At 46.1% G+C, this 20,151-nt stretch overlaps 2 protein-coding genes across 3 annotated transcripts in view; both read left to right on the top strand.

Moving 5' to 3' along the window:
- The window catches only part of setdb1b (SET domain bifurcated histone lysine methyltransferase 1b), an 11,437-nt gene extending 1,711 nt beyond the window's left edge, over positions 1-9,726 (top strand). Inside the window, exons 4-25 of the mRNA XM_019881567.1 lie at positions 970-1,013; positions 1,238-1,346; positions 1,859-2,029; positions 2,104-2,305; positions 2,377-2,450; positions 2,909-3,099; positions 3,701-3,830; positions 4,733-4,910; positions 5,319-5,432; positions 5,514-5,793; positions 5,885-6,146; positions 6,254-6,344; positions 6,690-6,806; positions 6,890-7,059; positions 7,153-7,377; positions 7,473-7,640; positions 8,149-8,273; positions 8,679-8,698; positions 8,783-8,901; positions 8,972-9,228; positions 9,305-9,393; positions 9,568-9,726. Of these exons, the coding sequence (XP_019737126.1) occupies positions 970-1,013; positions 1,238-1,346; positions 1,859-2,029; positions 2,104-2,305; positions 2,377-2,450; positions 2,909-3,099; positions 3,701-3,830; positions 4,733-4,910; positions 5,319-5,432; positions 5,514-5,793; positions 5,885-6,146; positions 6,254-6,344; positions 6,690-6,806; positions 6,890-7,059; positions 7,153-7,377; positions 7,473-7,640; positions 8,149-8,273; positions 8,679-8,698; positions 8,783-8,901; positions 8,972-9,228; positions 9,305-9,393; positions 9,568-9,685 (3,254 nt within the window). The 3' untranslated portion in view covers positions 9,686-9,726. The remainder of the gene's footprint in view (positions 1-969; positions 1,014-1,237; positions 1,347-1,858; positions 2,030-2,103; positions 2,306-2,376; positions 2,451-2,908; positions 3,100-3,700; positions 3,831-4,732; positions 4,911-5,318; positions 5,433-5,513; positions 5,794-5,884; positions 6,147-6,253; positions 6,345-6,689; positions 6,807-6,889; positions 7,060-7,152; positions 7,378-7,472; positions 7,641-8,148; positions 8,274-8,678; positions 8,699-8,782; positions 8,902-8,971; positions 9,229-9,304; positions 9,394-9,567) is intronic.
- Positions 9,727-10,682: 956 nt separating this feature from the next.
- LOC109522780 (meiotic recombination protein REC8 homolog) lies at positions 10,683-20,098 on the top strand. 2 transcript variants are annotated; one of them, XM_019881569.1, is made up of 17 exons: positions 10,683-10,806; positions 11,542-11,610; positions 12,048-12,190; positions 12,399-12,474; positions 12,550-12,664; positions 13,466-13,544; positions 13,853-13,914; positions 14,011-14,089; positions 14,162-14,237; positions 15,187-15,346; positions 16,514-16,724; positions 17,119-17,267; positions 17,361-17,403; positions 17,656-17,740; positions 18,587-18,640; positions 18,837-18,881; positions 19,544-19,656. In XM_019881569.1, coding segments are annotated over exons 1-17 (1,503 nt in total). In that variant the 5' UTR covers positions 10,683-10,750; the 3' UTR covers positions 19,545-19,656. The 2 variants fall into 2 exon arrangements, with proteins under 2 accessions (XP_019737128.1, XP_019737127.1); XM_019881568.1 differs by having other exon boundaries at positions 10,687-10,806; positions 18,778-18,881; positions 19,544-20,098.
- Positions 20,099-20,151: the final 53 nt, after the last annotated feature.

Genomic DNA, 20,151 nt, shown 5'->3' with positions numbered 1-20,151 from the left:
ATATATATATATATATAATTTTTAAATACATGAAAATAACAGCTCTCTGTAAAAATAGAATTAAAAAACATAATTAAATGGAATGTAAAGAATGAAACAGTTTGTGGAATATGATTTAATGCTCCAACCCAATTGACTGTACTGCTCCTTCTGGTGTGCCCGTCTTGGTCACCAAGAGACAGTGTAACACGACAGTCACATGGACACAAACGAAGAAGGATAGCACTGCTTCTTCTTCAGATGTTTTATTTTTTTATGTGTTCTGTTGTATTATTTTTATTTTGTGTTAAAAGCTATGTGAAGCCCATCTGTTCTTAAAGTGCGATGTAAAGAAGCGTTGTATAAACTTCAAGCGGGAGTGGTATTCAACAGCTCGAAGCCTCTTTTGTGAAGAATTGTTCATTGGTTACCAAACTGCTGCTTCTTGTCAACTCAACTCACTTCACAACAAGAAGCCGTTTAGCAACCAGTGAACGATTCTTCCCAAAAGAGACTTCAAGCTGTTTATTGCCTCTCACATTTGAAGTTTAGCGTCAAACTAAACATAAAACATGGAGTGACATGTATTTAAAGCAACCACATAGTTTTACCTTTAGTCTGCTAGTTGAAAGCTAATACTAGCCTAATGCTAGTGCTAGCCTAATGGGAAATGCCATCGGGACTGGCTAACTATTAGCATCAATGCAACGTTGTTCTAACCCAATTAATTTCATTGGTGACGGAAAATTTGAGATGCGAGTGTTTTAAATTAGGTATCTGATTAAGAATTTCAACTGGTACCTCAAGACACCATTGTATCCAAAAAATGTTTTGTCCCTATTATATAAATTGGCAACGGTGGGACAGATCAGGAAATCTCTTCAAAGACTTAACTTGAAAGTTTGTCCCAAATCAGCTTTCATGTGGGACCAGTTTCTTGTAATTCAAATGAGCAATTCATACCTTGTTTCACTTCTCTCCGCATGTCAGTGGTCCCGCCACAGAAATCTGTCATCACCATTCAAGAACCAATGGTAAGCACCAGGAGGACTTCGGACCGTTTGGTACTAAGCCGTGAGTGGGATAATTAGTTGCCCTTGGCCGGGCCGCTGACCTGTCCAGCCTGTGCCCCCACCGGGGTGTGCCCAAAGTCAGCTACGATAGGCAAAAGCTGACCTGTGACAATAATGGAAGGAGATTGACGTGCATACATGGATACGGCCTCACTGTGGCATTACGCTGTTGCTGTTGGATTCAGGATACCGCCAGTGCGATAAGGAAAACGGCTGAGCAGGTCAACAAATTGGTCCAAATCGTCACCAGACCTTCGCCTGGGACCACCTTAACCAGATCGCCAGCACAGTCAGGTGCGTGCTTCCCCCCTAGACAATTTATTTTCTCTGCGGAGCAGTTTTGTGAATCAATGACTTCATTTGAGGAGCAACTTTCAAATTTTGTAAAACTATTTATCTATCCAACCATCCATCCATCCATCATTCCATCCTTCCATCCAACCATTTTTGCAGGTTAATCCCAGGACCTGAAGCAAGGTTTTATTGAACAAAAAAACAAAAACAATTGGCTTTCTTTTTTTTTTTTTTTTGTAAAATTGGCAGTTCTTAAATACACCTTGTGTATACCAGCAAACTGTATTTTTATGCCTAGAAGCAAAGCTAAATAGATTTTTTTTTAAAAACGGATAAGAGCTACTTGCCTTATAATGTCATTTTGAGAATGGTTATTGTGCATACATCAAAAGTGACTCCAAACTCTACTGCTATTATAAAAATCTCTATATGTTTTTGCTCCTCTCTTGCGTTCTCATATTTCCATTTAGCAAACTTTCCAGCGCTAAACGCAGTCCCCCCCCGTCCCGCAGGTACTCACCCCACGCCGCCAGCCGTGATCGTGTCTCAGATCAGCGCTCAGCCCGTGAGCCACCTCAGCCCCAAGAAGAGAGAAGATGAGCTGCAAGTGGGCATGAACATTCTGGGCAAGAAACGCATGAAGACCTGGCACAAGGGCACCCTGGTCGCCATCAACGCCATTGGTGCGCGACCTTTTTCACTGACAACATTCAAAGTGGTGCAACTTGACCGACTGTGTTGTTGTGCGCACGTTCAGGCACCAATTCCTATAAGTACAAAGTGAAGTTTGACAAAGGCAAGAGTCTGCTCTCGGGGAACCATGTGGCCTTCGACTACAACCCCACCTTGGAGAGTCTGTTTGTGGGGGCCCGCGTGGTGGCCAAGTACAAGGACAGCCACCAAATGTGGCTGTATGCCGGCATTGTGGCGGAGATGCCCACCACCAAGAATCAGATGAGGTGCGATGCCAGATGAGGTCAAACGGAAGTTGAAGGAGAGCCGCCGCTTGACTTCCCCCTTTGTCTGGCAGGTTCTTGATCTTCTTCGACGACGGCTACGCTTCCTACGTCAACCTGCCGGACCTCTTCCCTGTCTGCAGACCACGTAAGGCTCCTTGCTTCTCGAATTGGCTCTGCGACTAACATTCATTTTGATCACGGATCAAGTTTGTCGATAATCACTCCTTTATTCAACCATAAATGATGCTATTAATACAATATTTTTTAAATTTCCATCCCTTTATTCAAAGACTTGACACTTTTTCAAATCGACAGCGCAAAAAATGTGCAAACGTAAATTAATGATGATCCAGTTACTGGTTTGGTTACTAGTGGCATTCTTCCACCCTCAACAAATCATGTACATCAATAATATTGAAAATAATGAAAGCCTATTAATTAAAAAAATAAACAAATAAACTCATAGAAATGAGACTTTTGTATAAACTTGTACATTCATGTAGCTCTTATTTTTTTAACCATCGTTACTGTTGCTAAGTGTGTTTTTTTTTTAATTGTCAATTAACTGTCAATTAAACAATGATATCATTGTTTAATTGACAGTGAAGCGTACGTGGGAGGACATTGAGGACGCATCGTGCCGAGACTTCATAGAGGAGTACATCACGGCGTATCCCAGCAGGCCCATGGTGCTTCTTAAAGTTGGCCAGATCATCAAAACAGAGTGGGAGGGAACCTGGTGGAAAAGTAAAGTCGAGGAAGTGGACGGCAGCTTGGTCAAGATCCTTTTTCTGGTACAAAGAAACCACACTTAAATCAAATGAACCTGTGCTAGTGAAACAGCATTGAAGAGCAAAAGTCTGCACGCGACTGTCCAATTGGCAGGTTGTCGCGATGTCAAAAAATTATTCTTATTTTTTTCCCAGCACCAAAACGCAAATTTTCAGGATCACAGCAGCTAATTTTTCAAATTCTCGATGCATGTGCTCAGGTTGAAGTGGACATTCCAACCAGACTTTTTGACAGGCTGTCATTTTTGGGAAATCTTGTCACATTGCTACTGATGGACTCCTACCCAAAAAGTCTTGAGTGCTATCACAAAATGATCAGTTTGAGGTTGTGCATATTTAAGTAACCAACTTTTTGTTGTGGTTTGTGGGTTTTTTTCCCCCCATTTTATCCTTGAAAGGTTTCAGTTTGTCTTTCATTGTACTTGTAAAGGTTATGTAGGCCACGTTAAAGGTGGAAAGTTTCAAAATGACATATCTCTATCTCATTTTTTGACGTCTTGAAAATTTGGCTGTGTGAACACGGATGTGTAGACTTTTTATATCGACTCTCTATTGTTCATTGATTTGGACAAACAGTCGCTCAGCCTCATTTGCTGTGCATCAGGATGATAAGAGGAGTGAGTGGATCTACCGCGGCTCCACCAGGTTGGAGCCGATGTTCAACTTGAAGATGACCACCGCCAACACGCAGGAGAAGAAGCTGGCCGGCCAGCTGAGGACGCGACCCAATATGGGTAACACCCACTCGAAAATGCTCATCAGCGCCTTTGTTACACACACCTGCACGCTTTAGAAATTATGCCTTGACTAAAATTGTAATCCTCAGTATTGATTGACACGATAAAAGAGGTATTGATAGAGGCGTATTGATGGAGGCGTATAAACAGCTTACTGCTAACAATGCATAGCACTAGAGATGCTAAAGTGTAGCATCGGTGCCATTGTGTTGTTGTAAAGCATACAGCAGCGGGATATTTGAACACAAACGGTGGAGCAACGTGTCGACAAATTCTTGCCTGCCGAGAGTGATTCATACCTCGAGTGATTAATATTACCTCGGCCTACTGGGGGAGTTTGGCACTGGCTCAGTACATCCATCTCACGGGTGTCAAACTCATTTTAGTTGCGGGCCAATTTGGAGTTACGTCTTCCATGGAGGGCCGTTGTGACAGGGAAACCACAGAATTATTACCTGTGCACAACAAATCAATAGGTTACTAGTTTTGAAATCAGTCATTTAAAATAGTTGGTTCAATTACTGTTCAAGTGATGGTAAACAAGGTAACGAAATTATTGCAAAATCTAAACGCTATTTATTACACATGACAATTTGACATTTTGGTACAGATCTTAGCTAGTTGACGCACGTGATTTGCTTTCGCGGGCCACATAAATTGACCTAGCGGGCCAGATCTGGCCCCCGGGCCTTGAGTTGGACACATGTAATCCATATGGATGTAGCACTGCCCCCAAGTGGCCAACTTTTTTCCATTTGAATTAATTGTTTTGACTGTTCTTATTCAGTGTAACAGTACACAGGGTGCTGCATTTCTTATTAAAAACACATTACACTTGTTTTTGGGAAGTTGGAATTGCATTTCCATTGTACTGCTTTGCTTCTTGTGTTGCTCTCCAGGTGCACTGAGAAGTAAAGGCCCCGTAGTCCAGTACACTAGCGACGGCCATGTTGGAGCTTCTCCCATTGGAGTTTCTCCGATCAAGCCGGCACCCCCTCAGGGCCTTCTGACACCTCAAATCCAACAGCCGCCAACCACCCCAACAAGCAGTAACCTCACTCAGTTGCCACGTTCCGAGTACGTTGATGTCTATTGAGAATTACAGCCGAGCGCTGTATGCATAAAGATGTACACACACACACACACAACCTCACTAAAGGGAATGTATCCACTCGCATTGAAGCGGCGCCTACCACAGGCAGTTTAGCTCATCTCGTACTTCTCGCTCGTTAAAAATACTCGGCACAGCGTTTGTTTTTAATGTCGCCCATGTGGCACGTGTCCTATTCCAAACTGTAAATCGCTCATTGTCCCCGAAATGTTCACTGCACATGGGCGTGTGCCTGCCCGTTTGGTGAAGTCGTGCACACGGTGGTTGGACAAAACTCGATAAAACGTCTGTTTTCGCCCATGTAGATTTATCAATGATAAGCGATAATCGTCCCACTGGCTCACTTCGTTTTTCTGCCTGTGCTCCCAACGAAGAACCAAACATCAGATGGCCAAGAAGAGCACGTCTCCGTTTGTTCCTGGCGTAGGCGGCACCCACGCCTCTAAAGTCATGCAGTCGCTCGCCACCAACCCCAGCAACGTGCCAAGGTGAAATGTCCGCTGCACAATAATCACAAGAAGTAGCATCGAAGCGTTGAGCTGATCTGATTCTCTTTCCTGAATCATCAGTCCCGCAGAGACTTCCATGCCGGTTCAGTTGTATCCCAAAGCGACGGTGGCCCCCGCCGCCCCGCCCGCGACGGCCCACCCGGCGGTCACCATCCCGCACCAGCCGTCGTACCGAGCCCCGACCGACCGCATCTTCTACATGGAGCACCTCTGCCAGCCGGCCTGTTTGAACCGCGTACGGCCGGCCAAGCGCGACATGCACCGAGGGAAGAACCCTCTCCTCATACCGCTGCTGTACGACTTCCGACGCATGACGGGCCGGCGCAAAGTCAACCGCAAGGTGAGCCCGAAGGAACGCGGGACCGGGACATGGCGAGCGATGCCGCGCTGCCAATTGGTGCTGAACGTGTGCAAATTCTCCCCCACTGTAGATGACCTTCCACGTGATCTACAAGGCCCCGTGCGGCCTCTGCCTACGTAACATGACCGAGATCCAGCGCTACCTCTTCCAGACCACCTGTGACTTCATCTTCTTGGAGATGTTCTGTCTGGACCCCTACGTGCTGGTGGACCGCAACTTCCAGCCGCTCAGGCCCTTCTATTACATCGCAGACATCACCGGAGGGAACGAGGACATCCCGCTCTCCTGCGTCAACGAGATTGATTCCACGCCGCCCCCTAAAGTTGCCTACAGTAAGCGCGCAATGGATGCAGTTAAGGACGTATTGATTCTGCCTTTAGGTTGACAACTGTAATTTAGAACCGAGTGATGGATGAAAGTTGTTCTCCCGCTTTTCAAGGCAAAGAGCGCATTCCGGAGGACGGGGTGTTCATCAACACAAGTCCAGACTTCCTGGTTGGGTGCGATTGCACCGATGGCTGTCAGGACAAGTGAGTCAAGTTGCACTCCATCCGAGATTGATGTTTTATAAAGTTTGTCCTGTAAGATTATCCTTTGGTCCGAGGTGTGCTTAGAGAGTGAGTTTGTACCAATGATCGGGTCAAGCTAAAGATAAAATCGGGAAAGCCAACTACTCGTGACTTTTGACGCAGTGAATCTTGATCGCCAATCGACAAGCAACTTGAGTAAGCAACCAGGAATTGGCCGTAGAATAAAAACAAAACGAGTGCGAAGCTCATCCGGGAGAGGCTCAGAGTCGAGCCGCTTCTCCACTTCAAGAAGAGACAGATGAGGTGGCTCGGGCATCTGATACTCATCTCTGCCTTTGGTTCCAGGTCCAAATGTTCTTGCCACCAGCTGACACTACAGGCTACCGGTTGTACTCCTGGTGGACAGATCAACCCAAACGCTGGCTTTCTGAACAAGCGCCTCGAGGAGTGCCTACCCACAGGGTCAGAATTTTTTCGCGTGACCGGAAAGAGAGGCTCCTCATCACGCATTGACTCACTGGCTTTCGTGTCCCGCATCTGCTCAGCATCTACGAGTGTAATAAGCGCTGCAAGTGCTGCTCTCAAATGTGCACCAACCGGCTGGTGCAGCACGGCCTGCAGGTGCGCCTTCAGCTCTTCAAGACCCAAAACAAAGGCTGGGGCATCCGCTGCTTGGATGACGTGGCCAAGGGCTCCTTCGTCTGCATCTACGCCGGTACGTCACATCTTGCGTTCACACCTCAAGTGGAGAAAAAAAAACATACACAAGGCTACTGTTTATTTCAAAGTCGCTGCTTGACTCCTTCAGGTAAAATCCTGACGGATGACTTTGCCGACAAAGAAGGCTTGGAGATGGGTGACGAGTATTTTGCGAACCTGGACCACATTGAGAGTGTGGAGAACTTCAAGGAGGGCTACGAGAGTGAGGCCCACTGCTCCGACAGCGAGGGCAGCGGTGTGGACATGTCCAGGTTAAAAATCCAGCCGTCTGCCTTAGTGGCAGCAAACTCCTTTGGACGGCAGGGCAAAAAGGGTGAGTCCCCCCCACCCCCCTCACGGTCGGGGCCTGTTACGGTAGCAGTTCATCGTTTCGCTTGACTGCCTGGTGGTTCTTCTTCACTCCCACAGCTGACAGCTCGAGGTCGTCCGAGGAAAGCAACGAGGAAGAAGATAAGGATTCCAAGAGTGACGAAAGCGACAGTTCGGATGACACGTTTGTCAAAGACACCTACTACAGCAGCAGTTCTGTGTGGAGGAGTTACACCACGCGTGGACAAGCCAAAGGCCACAAGGAAGGTGAGCTTTCTGAGTCTGAAATGAGTCACGTGCTCCAAACTTGCAATGTTATGCCCCGTCGTTTGCTTTGAGAGGCTTCTTTAAAAGCCTTATTCCACTACATGGTATCTGCGTAGCTTGACGACACTCTGGTGCTGCCAAAACGGGGTAATGGGACAGAGACTCAGCCTACACACAAATAATTGATTCCCCCTCCAAAATGCCTTTAAATGCACATAAAACTGAGAGGATCATAAAGTATAAGCAAGCACGTACACGATCATCGGCCCATGTCACATAAACTCAAGTCAACTGTATTTATGGAGCACTTTAAAACAACCGGAGCTGTATACAAAGTGCTGTGCATGGAGTATATAATATCATTATTCATACAATAATAAAACATATTAATAACAAAGACAGTAGGGTTTTTTTTTCCCGTCTCCACTCCTGCCTATCGCACTTCAGTCTGATTGAATTCACGCTGAGAGCAACATTTGTCTCGTGAACGCTCCCCCTCCTACCTCAGGGAGTCAAGACGACAAAGATGGGAATCCCGCTGCGGCCAAAGGTGACGACAAGTCGCTGCCCGTGACCGAGGAGACGGGAAAAAGCAAAGTGGCTTCCTGGCTCACCAGCCAGGGAATGAAGAAGGTGAGCCAACACCAAGAAAATCACGGCGATGATGAAAATGCATTTTGTCATTACAGTTGAAATCATTCTGAATGAAGATCTGCGGGCAGCTTTTTTTAACGTGACGTGATCTATTCCAATCTGCCATTTACATGCTGCGCGATGTTAATCTGCTCAGCCGCGCGACACGCCGAGATCCGTGTCACCATCACGTGATTCACCAAGATGGCGTTCATTTGTCTATTGAGCACAGCGGTTGCGATAGTTTTAGCACTTTTATTAAAGCAACATCTTGATTAAAAAAACAAAAGCATGCGCATATTGTTCAAAAACACACTCTTCTACAAACATCGAACAAACTATTTTTTTTTCCAATGTGGCATGTTATGTCATTTGAATCCTGATCCTTTTCCGTTTCCTTCACAGGACTCTGGAGACCTGAAGAGGTGCGTCACCGCTCACCACCTGGAATCAAACGTAACGATCAAACAGCAATGATCCAATCCTCATGTGCTCGTCTTGACTCGCAGCCAAGTGAAGCCTGATACGCCCAAAAAGCAAGACATTACCACTCTCTCGGACAGCGACGACGTCCAGACCATCAGCTCCGGATCAGACGACAATAAGGAGAAAGACAAAGTCGCCCCGGGTGAGAAGAGGGACAAACAAGCCGCATCCCTGCTGATGCGCTCCTAATTTGAGTCTCCCGCTTTGTTCAGGCGTGGTCAAGAAGCAAGTGGCCGTGAAATCCACTCGCGGCATCGCGCTCAAGACCGGCCACGGCATGATGGTGAAGACGGGCGCACCTGGAGGCGGAGCGTCTCAGGGCGGGCCCGGCGGGAAGTCGGGCCAGCAGGGCACAACCGGCGGCGGCGGCGAGAGCGGCCACAAAAACACGCGGCAATTCTTCGACGGCGAAGAGTCATGTTACATCATCGACGCCAAGCTGGAGGGAAACCTCGGCCGCTACCTCAACGTGAGTGAGCTCGACAAAGTCTTTTGACCGAAGGTGATCGCCATCACTTCTCTGTCCTCTCTTTTTGGCGCTACAGCATAGCTGCAGTCCCAACCTGTTTGTCCAGAACGTCTTTGTGGACACGCACGACTTGAGGTTCCCCTGGGTGGCTTTTTTTGCTAGCAAGTGAGTTTGTCGCTCAGTTTACATGCTGACAAGGCCGAGCAAAAGTTTGCCGCTCAAGTGTTGTAAATGATATGTGATAAGTCCTGCATTTGTTTGGAAGTGGTGTTGGTTTTCAGGGGGGGGGTTTTGTGTTTTTTTTGTTTTTTTCAATCACGTCCTCATGTCCTCGTGCAGGCGTATCCGGGCGGGCACGGAGCTGACGTGGGACTACAACTACGAAGTGGGCAGCGTGGAGGGCAAAGTGCTGCTTTGCTGCTGCGGCTCCACCGAGTGTCGCGGTAGACTCCTGTGACCGCACCGCTTCTTTAAAACAAAACAAAAAGCTAGGATGTGTTTGTTGTCTTTTGAGTTAGAGTTTCATGACAGCTATTTTTTTTTAATATGCATTCATTAAAGAAGGTTGGGTTACAGTGGAATAAAATGTCCTTTTCTTTCAGAAAGCGCTGCTCCACGGTGCCTATTTATTCCTTTTTTTCCACTACAAGAGGGAAGTAGGACTGCACGGTTCAATAATTTATTACTCAAGATGATTTTTGCTGACTTGGGTCATAAACACTGCAGAGCTGTGTATGGGACATGCCAAAATCATACATGTAATCAAATGAAGGTAGCACTAGAAGTGACTTGTACTGGTCGATGTGCAATTGTTTGGCCACCTGTCATAAGATCTCAAGAGTTTCATTCTTCTGCTGCATTTGAATAATGACGGAAGGATTGTGGGGACTGACTTTAATTCCAGCTAGCCTGAACGTTCTTGCGCTACAGAAGCGGGATCATTTTCACGTTGCTTTCCAGATGACAATGGAATTCCATAGAAAGCATCAGTCGTGCTCAACATTGCCATTTGCTCATTTAGCCCTTACTAAATATGTTAAAACAGATTTATTAACGTGCCTGGACATTTTTCAACGGAGGAATGTGTTGGCTTTTTAAAAACAATGATTGATCATAATTTTGTGACGGATGGTGCAATGTTAATACTCGGAGGAAAAAACAACAACTTTGAAAGCTTGTTTGCTGTCAATGGAAGCGATTTTTTTTCAGTGGGGGGAAAAAAAAAATTGAGATTTTATTTTAAGACCATATCACCCTGCCGTGTCTGGAGAGGCCACCGGTATCTATTTTGAATCTCGAATCTTCTGCGTAATGTGCGATGTAATCTCCATCAACCCTTTCCCCCTCGAAAAGAAAGTCTTCCCTTCCCTGACAACCAAGTCGGATGGACCAATCACAGCGTCCAATGCAGAAACATTCGACAATCCCCCCCCCCCCCACCCCTACTCATAAAACTTTTCAAAAATACCTACGATCAAGTTCGTGAGAAAACCTTTTAACAAATTTAACTCACTTATCCAACATGTTTTACTACCCAGTTGTTTTAAAGCGAGGCACTGGATGTTTTTCGACGATTTGGTGAGTAAAATGTATATAATTTGTTAATTGAATATAAATGTGATCGACTAGCTAGCCAACGATAAACCACGATAATTGCTCTGGCGAAGGTGCTATGATGAAACCTATATTAGTAAACATAATTAGTTTTCAGACAATGTATTTCACCTTACAAAAGATTTAAGTACCGTTATTTACGTGTAATTAGAAAATAAAAATGATCTGCATAGGCAGCGCACGAGTCCACTTTTTTTTCAAGAAGCGATGATGTTCGAATGATCTAAGACGCCATCATTTTGGATGGAAATTAGTTTGAAAATGCCACTTGATCAATTTTTTTTGAGGGGTGGGGGGCGTACAATCGATTTCATTGAGCGTGTCTGAAAGCAGTGACGAAATACGGGTATATACGTGTAATTAGAAAATGAAATAATCTGTTTATGCCGCCCACGCGTCTCCTTTGTTCAAGTAGCACAACTACGCACACATTGAGACGTTCGTGACTGGCAATGCTTGTCTGTTTTTGCCCGGCGACCAGTCCCGGGTGTTGCCCAGCGGCGTCCCCCAGCAAAGTCGGTTTACAGCCGCTGCCTTCGGCTCCAGCTCATTTTGCTCTCTAATGACATTTAGAAAATGGATTGTCTCTGGACGGCCGCTGCACTTGTATTGGATTCAGATCATCTCGGTATACCTAATGTAGTGTCCCGTTAATGTGTTGGTGAAATTTTTTTTTTTCTTCTTCTTTGCTGTATGTAGGCTGGTGGCGACTCGTGGCGTCACCGTTACTCGTCGCGAATTGCTACAAGTCAATGTTCCGCGCACCTGGTAAGATCATTTTTCTTCTCTTCGTTCTCATCATCTCACTTGAACCTGCCTCACTGTCATATTAAGACCCCGTTAACACGTTTTAAAGTTGAAAAATAAACGAACACGGTCTTCAATTAAACCCTTTGAGTTATGTTGTCGTGGCCCTGAATATTAGTCACGATATAAGTTACAATGCCTGTTTCATATTTAGTGTCTTTCCTGTATTATGCAAACCTGTGAGAAAATATTACTATTGTGTTATTACTTTGACTTTTTTTGCATTTTTGGGGGGCCAGGGGTGGAACCCGAGGCACAAAAAAAACTGTGCACAGCACAGTAAAACTATTTTTGTTGCTGTTCTTACTGGGGTGTTTCTGGTCTGTTTGGCTTAGACATATAAGAAATAAAAAAATGAGTTGCTCATGCCCCCAAATATGCACTTGATAACTTCCCAGTGACGACATCATGAGTTACATCCTGGAGCAGGTCCAGCCTCCTCAGCCCGACATGCCGCGGCCTCGCTTCTCCCTCTACTTGTCCTCCCAGCTGCAGTACGGCGTGGTGGTGGTCTACCATCGCCAGTGTGCCATGTTTCTGAGTGAGTAAGCGCTCACGTCACACACACGCACTCCACCACTCTTAACTCTTCCACCTGCAGCCATTCTGAGAAAAAAAAGAAAAGAAAAAAACACCAGTCAAATGTTTCTCCCAGAAACTGGAGTAATTGTGCGTTTTGTGAAGAGAAACATATGAAGCAGTAAGGAACTAAGTGGCAAAAAGTGGTTTTACATACTGTCCCCCTTCAGAGGAGCTCCAGTCCCTTATTGGCAAGCTGTTGAAGTATAGCAGACCCAAGAAGTTGGACATGGAGGACTCGGGCAGGTAAGGCCTAACGTTGCACATCTGGCGCATTTGCCGGCAGTGAATAAGACGGCGTCTATTTCTGTTTCATTCTAGAAAAATGATGCTTTGCACGGACCCTCTGTCTCTCCTGGATGAGATCGATGGGCCGCTGGACCCACTATTTGGAGAGATGGGAAAGTTAATGCCAAGTCCCAGCACTTTGATGCAGGTGCTGAAAAAACATACCCTAATTTCCGGACTATAAGCCGCGGCTTTTGTCACACGCTTTCAACTCTGCGGCTTATATAATGAAGGGGCCTATATACCGATTTTTCTAATGGCTGTCAGGGAGCGCTCAAGGATAAAAGTTAAGAATGAGACAAGTTGATATATAAGTGTCGAAGAAGACGCTATCATCCGTCACACCGAAAACAACCGGCCATGAGAGGGCGCATTTGACCTGTGTTTTGCATCCACCAAGGATTACGATGGCAAAAAAAACCCTTCCAAAAGACATTGTCGTGAAAGTCGACACAAAAGCGTAGATGGTAGAAAACCGAATGAAGGAATGGTTGACTGAGTGTTACGGCAAGTGAGGATTTTTTTTTCATGGAAAAAAAAGCATTAGTCGACAACAAACAGTGCCTTTTACGTTTTTTTTAACCAGACCTGTTGATGCTATTTTACTGCCGTGGTGCTGCCGTGTTACAGGCACTATTTGGAAAGAAAAGTTAAGGTATGTTATTAAAACTTTGAAAACGCTTACTGTGTACCGTCTTTCTTTGTAAATATCTCAGGTTGCAATGTGGGCACCTGCGGCTTATAGACAAGTGCGGCTTATGTGTGTACAATTTTTATTTTTTCCTTTCAAAATTTAGTGGACTTCTAATCAAGTGCGCTCTATAGTCCGGAAATTACGAGACATATGTTTATTGATGTTTTGTGCTTGGAGGAGGTTATACAAGAACAGGAAGCTTGTCGTGCCGCTTCGATGTCTAATTGTTCCATTCACGTTGTGTTTGTGTCTCAGATGGAGGAAACCCCCGAGCGACGAGCCTCTTCTACAGAGCTTGAACCCTCCCCGGCCCGTTCGCCTTCACCGATGAGCAGTAATAGCAACTTACCATCATTCCATTTTCGGCGTTGCTTGTCCTCATTAGCATCAAAATGGAGCTGCACTCTTTTGATGAAAGCTTTCCATGATAGGCTGCTTGAAAAAGTTGAACATGTTACGAGCATAACACAGAAAAAAAATACGTGTCCGTTTGCAAACAAAGAGAATCTTTTCTGTTCGATGCTTCAGCTCCATGTTGCTAAGTTGCGCAGGGGATCCTGATGTCACATTGACACTGCAAATGTCATGCTGATCAAATGCTTCCCACGTGATATGTGACTCTTGGTTTTGACCCTCTCCCAGGACACACCGTGTCTCCACAAAGCATCACCATCCAAGAACCCGCTGTCATAGTTTTCCCCGAGGTACCACACACACACACACACACACACTCACTAGAGTGGACAGGAGTGGGAAAACCTTCAGGCTTACGTTTGATTTGATTTGGTGTCTATCGGCAGTTTTTTGGCCAAGAGCTGGACGACAACGTTGACCTTATAATTGAAGCTCTGCAGGCCCAGCCTGGCGACTTCCTGACCGGTGAGCTACCGTTTCCCATGACGCCGGAAGGCACGGCAACCGTCAACTTCTCGTCTATGCGTCCCTATTCAGCGACAGAAGATGCGGCAGAAGTGGAGCGAGCGAGGGAGCCGACGCTTGGGAGTGAGGCCACAGGGACCGCCCTCACGTAAAGCCAAATCTGAAAGACGACACACATTTTACACATCTACGCACATAGATGAACACTCAGATAAAACGATGCCTGCTCAGACGTCATCCAAATACTGGCACTGTTGGTCAAAGGCGATTTTGACGAATTTGATCAGGGAACAGGCCAGATGCATTCTGAGCTCTGCACACGTGTGTGGTGGAGATCAGATTTATTTCCTTCAAAAATACAGAGCTGCCAATTGATCCGGATTGCTCGTAATGTGTTATGCAAATGTCTGAACGAGATCTCATTACAGCTGGAGAATGAGGTGAATCGGGTATTTAAAAAAAATAAAAATCACGGTTCACAGAGTCCAAAAAGGTTAAAAACGAACAAAAATATTCGGTAGATAATTGCGATCTATATGTTTGAGAACACGCCACTTCCGCTAGTGGCTCCGATGATGTAAGCGTCACTGTGGAAGCAACACATATGGATGCTAGCAGACGAGTCTGAAGTCAGCTGAAAGGTCACGACTTGACTCGACCCGATCGCTGCTAGTTTTCATAATTTTCACATCAGCGGCGACAAACGCAAGCCGATGTGCCTCTGCCATGTGGAGATTCCAGCATGCAATGAAAGGTACACTTTGATTCGCCATGAGTGAAGTTAGCTGTGACCACTCCCACAGGTGCGCAGCCCTCCTTCTCAAAGATCCACCGTCCTGAGCTTGTCCGCGAAATTATCAACATTGGGACTAACCCCTCAACCTTTTTTGCCCTATGAAGCGGTTTAATGTCAGACAATATTTTCAGGGACGGGCCTTTAAAGCCGGATAAGTACAACAAAATAATATGATATGACCTGCATGAAAACTGTGGTATTTTCTAAACATAATAATAAACGTCCTATCTGTCCGCAACGCTCTCTGGTTGGATTTACGCATGTTGCGAAACTATCCATCACTGTGACCGTCATTGTTTAGAGTGGATCCCATGACGGCATCCGGCCAGGACCTCATCTTGCCTACCCGGGATGGATCCCCGGGGATGCCTCAACACCTCGCTGATCAAATGACCCCCGTTGCTCCCCCCCCGCCATCCTCGTCATCTCCGATGGCTGCGGTGCTGGGTCCAGACATGAAGGTACAAACCTGAGGAGGCTCGCTGGTCCGAATAAAAAAGGCGATGATGATCATATTTATTTTGTGCACTAACCGCCAACTCGTAGGGGACGTTCCTAGTCACGACTGTCTAATATTGAGACAAGTGGGAAAGAGAATCTTATTGACGGTCATGATGTATGATGATACAGTGATAACTTATATTACAGCCAATATGTACAATATATGAAATTGTAGGTTTGCATTCAGTTTTGTCAGGCCAAACCTTCTTGGCCCTCTTCCCTCCACCGTGCAGAAAATTAGACCGGTGCTAGCATTCGGACCACCCATGTCATTTGCTCGTCTCTTTTAAAAAAAAAAAAAAATTGCCGGAGGGTCCAGAGACGTCGCCAAAAAAGCGAAAACGTCAGTCACACTGCGACACTTGGAACAGAAATGCTAGCTCTTGCGCGCGACGTCCGCTCGTGTGCACGTAAAAAGCACAACTTTCGAAACGAAAGCTGCGCCTGTTTTACGTTTTTCTTCATGGTCGGTGTGAGGGCAGGTCAGAGACTATGGGCGTGCCAGAGGTAGCCCCCCTGCACCGTATTTTTTACCCAGTCTGACTTCCGACTATCAAAATGTCGATCACTATCATACGCAGCCAAGTGGACCTCCGCGGTTGAACTTTTGCACAATCATATTGCATCATCGTACAAAAAGATCTGAGGTGAGATCATAGAGAGAAAGCGCTGATCTCATGACATCGCTCAAAGCACCTGGGAAGCATCCGAATCCATCGCTTTCATGTCTTTGCCGCCCTTTGTGGGAAGTTGAGGCATTACTCTGTGACAGCATTTGTCATCGCTTTATTTTTGCGGAAGGATTTCAGCTCGGTGGCAACACATCTCGAAGCCAAGAGCGACTACCTCTCTTTGTTTGCAGCCCTTAGTTTTATGGCACTTAGCGCCAAGGTCACGCAACAAAATCAAAGTGCAAAATGTGCGTCTCGTTGGACACAGGTGAGGGTCTCACAGCTTCGGAATGATTCGAACAGTGAAGAAAGATGTCGCGGTGTCGCTTTGAGCGATCTCCCGATTCCTTTCAGAAGTCATTTTGAGTGACAAATGTGATTCCCGATGTCCCGTTCTGGCAACCGGAATGTTCTTTTCTTGGCTGACAAATGACGGCGACTGTTCTTGCATCGCAGGGTGCGCCCCACCCAGAGGAGACACAGCCGAAGAAGAAGAGGAAGAGGGGGAGGCAACTGATCTTCTTGGACCCGCAGACGCAGATTCCCCGTGAGGAGCTGGAGCAGCAGATCAAGGACGACTTGATTGGAACCAGGGCGCAGCCGCTCCTCCCGCCAGAGTCGCACAGGCTGAAAACTGCTCAGGAGCTGCTCAGCCAGCCCTGTGGCTGTCAGTATCGCAAGTCGCGTCGCACTTTCATGCGCCGTCTTTTGAAGTGTCACAAATCTTTTGGCAAGTGGTCACACTGGGGAACGCAGTTTCTGTGGAGTTCGCTCCGATAACTGTTTTGAACTGATTTTTGGGGTTGCAAATCCAAAACGGATCTAAATTGTTCTCTCTCCGCCAAGTGTTTGAGTTCTAAGATCCCCGTTTTCTTAAAAACGATGAAATAAATGCATTCCTCCCTGTCCATGCCAGCTTTCACCTTGGTTCACATTCATCTCTGTCCTCACGCTTCTCCTCTGCCAATAACACCTGCTGCTCTTTGAAAGCTCACCTCGATAACCTTTCCAAAAATATAACACCCAGCTATTTCTCCCTCCCATTCCTCTCCTTCCTACAGTTTTACCTGAAGAGTTACAGTTGCTATGGACACAGGCCGCCACCATCACGCCTCTCGCCAGCACCGAGCTGTGGCCCGCCGGCGAAGGCGCGGCCACCAGTAGTTCTGAGGAAGGGCGTGCGATCGGGCCCGACGGCAGCGGCGCCGAGGTTAGCAAGGGGAAGAAGGGGAGGCGCACTTCTTATTTGGAGGACAGCAAATATGATGATGAGTTGACTCTTGTGTCATGTGCGCGGCGGCAGGTGCCGAGAGATGGAACAGAACCCGAAGCGCCCGTGATGTCAGGTACATGCGCGGAATATGCAACTCTTGTCCCGAGACGACAATAGCCTGACACAGTTTAGCTTTAGCCACGTGTGCTTTGACACTGTGATCTTGTTTTCGCACCGGTTTGAGTCGAAGCACCTGTGGCGAAAGCCAAACTATGCAGGGTCTGTCAATTTTTTAACCTGGATTTGACTCCTCTGTGAAAAATAGGGCTATTTTTCTCCCTGTATTACATGCGTGTGTCTGTGTGTGTGTGTGTGTGTGTGTCAGGTGTTAGTTCACTTCCACTGGAGGGGTCCGACCGGCAGGAAACCCCCAAACACATCTCCCCAATCTACCCACTCGAGCAAGAAAGGTGATTTTCATCGAAATATGCGCAGTGGTGCCTTGCGGTACGAAATGCCACCTGATGGATGTCTCGAGCTATGGGCAGAATTCCAAATACTTGCGTGCTTTCGATCACCACGGCTAGATGGTGCCAGCACACTTCACGAGATCTGGCAAGCTGCAATTCACATCGGTTTTACTTTTGGGGTGGAAGGACACGATCAGTCTGAACCTCTTATCCTCACGAGGGCGGAGCTTATCCCAGCAGTCTTCGGACAGTCAGCGAAGTGCACCCTGAACTGAGGCGGACATGCTCACGAATTGACCACCGTGCCCCCCGTTAGACTACCCCTTAGTGACTTATTTTATCTTGCGCTCAAATATTCAATCAATATTAGTCCTTCAACTAAACAAAAAAAAAATGCTTTTTCAAAAAGAAACGAAAAAGCAACGGACACCGTGGATCAATTGTAGAGTGGTTATCTCACAACCCCGAGGTTGGGGGTTCAATCCCTGGCTATTGTGACCATGTCGAAGTGTTCTTGAGCAAGACACTGAACCCCTAGTTGCAAAACTCGAGGTGAATTTAAAAAAAGTCAAAACAAAGAACAGATATTGCTGCAATCCCAAACTATGCTAAACTGTTTTTCTGATCACATTTTTCAGGTTATATGAACCGCAAATGAGTAACCTTAGGGGCTGGAACGGATTAACTGCATTTCCATTCATTCCAATGGGGAAAGATGATTTGAATAATTTTGCGAGACAAATTTGGTCACAGAACTAAAGAAAGTTATACCGCAAGGTACCACTTGTTTGTGAATATGACGAGCTAGCTAAGGTATGCTTTGCATGACCCGTTTCCATCCGTCAGCGTGTCCCAAGATGGCGCCGCACTGCAGGGGATCCCCGAATTACCAGAAGACAGGTCGGCAAAATCAGAGGAGTCTGTTACGTAATCATCATCACCTGCTTCTGAGCCGCACTCCTGTCAGATGAGTAGCGACGGGAGTGCGCGTGTGATCGTGTGCACTTATGTGCGCGCGTGTGTGTGTGTCTCTCCAGGCCGTTGTCGAGCGAGCTGGAAGATAAAGCTCTGCTTTTCCATTCTCTCCTTCCGCCAGAGCCCGACCGCAAGACTGTCGGCAACGTTTTCCAGAAGCTCCTTGGTAAGATGACTGTTTTCAACCATTAGCCAAGTTCAAAATGATTGACTGTGATTACAAATGCGATGTTTCCCAACCTTTAATTGAGCCGAGCCATTTTACATGAGAAAAATCCCACCACGCCGTCAAAACAAAATGGCTGAAATAATGACAATCTCAAGTGACACAAATTGACAAAGGGCTGGCAGAGTATTTGATCGTGATTAGTGATTGCGATAAATTACCGCTCGCTCACGAGGTTCAGCTGTGGGCAAATATGCTCGTAGTTCGAGCTTGGTGGAAATGTGCGTGAGCAGTCGGACCTTTTCCTGCTCCACTTTTGTTGTGTTGTGTAGCTTGTTCCAGAAAGGATTTGTTTTGGTTTTATTTTGTTGACGATTGTCAGTGGAAATTCCAAAATAATCGACCTCGCGTTTAAAGCCACGGAGTTCAAAGCGGAGGGGAAAAGTAGCGGCTTCTCGTCCCGAACGTTGGCGACATAGATTGGTGAAAGGAGATTGACCAAATTTGGATTTGAAAGTTTTGGCTTTGACCCCGACGACGTAACAGTAGACAAACATATCAGAGAGAAAACATAAATTGCGAGAACATCCACAATGTGTGATTTTGACCTATTTGGAGATTTTTCAATTCAATGCGATGCTTGTGCTGTTGTTGTGTTGTAGATATTTTGGCGACTGGTAAGTTGCGTGCAGAGCAGGTCGAACCGTACGGGGACATCGTGATCCTACCTGGTCCCAAGTACGACAAGGAGCTTCTGCCTTAGTGAAGCACCCCCCGACCCCTTTCTTCAATCTGTTCATTGTTCATCGTATCCGTTGTACATTTTTACACATTCTGACTTTCGGAAATACTAGTTTAAAAGTCCCAAAAGAAATTTCGAAATTGTAACACCATGTAGTTTGTTCGACATTTTTACGTCTTCAGATTTTATTCATGCTTGTTTCAAGGCAAAACATTTTTCTACATTGTATCAAATGTAATTGTTGTAAGTTTTTACATCTTGAAAGCGACCTGATGTTTGTTAATTGTTGTAAACGGCAATGAGTTAAAAAAAAAAAGGAACTGCTGTTGTTTTTACGATAGTCGCAGCAGGCTGATTGTAACAATCTTGACAGGTGTTTTTACATGCCACACAGTTTGCCCACTTTTTTTTAAAAAAAGTGTAAGAAATTCACTGTTGACTTGACATTCCCCCCCAATAAAGTTCAATCCAATGTCATGCGAGCGTGCGCTGTGTATTGTCAGCTATGTGAGCGATGTCCATCAGGAC

Source organism: Hippocampus comes, unplaced genomic scaffold, assembly GCF_001891065.2.
Source record: "Hippocampus comes isolate QL1 unplaced genomic scaffold, H_comes_QL1_v1.1 scaffold227, whole genome shotgun sequence".
Taxonomy (NCBI): Eukaryota; Metazoa; Chordata; class Actinopteri; order Syngnathiformes; family Syngnathidae; genus Hippocampus; species Hippocampus comes.
This window is presented reverse-complemented; position numbering and strand designations above follow the sequence as displayed.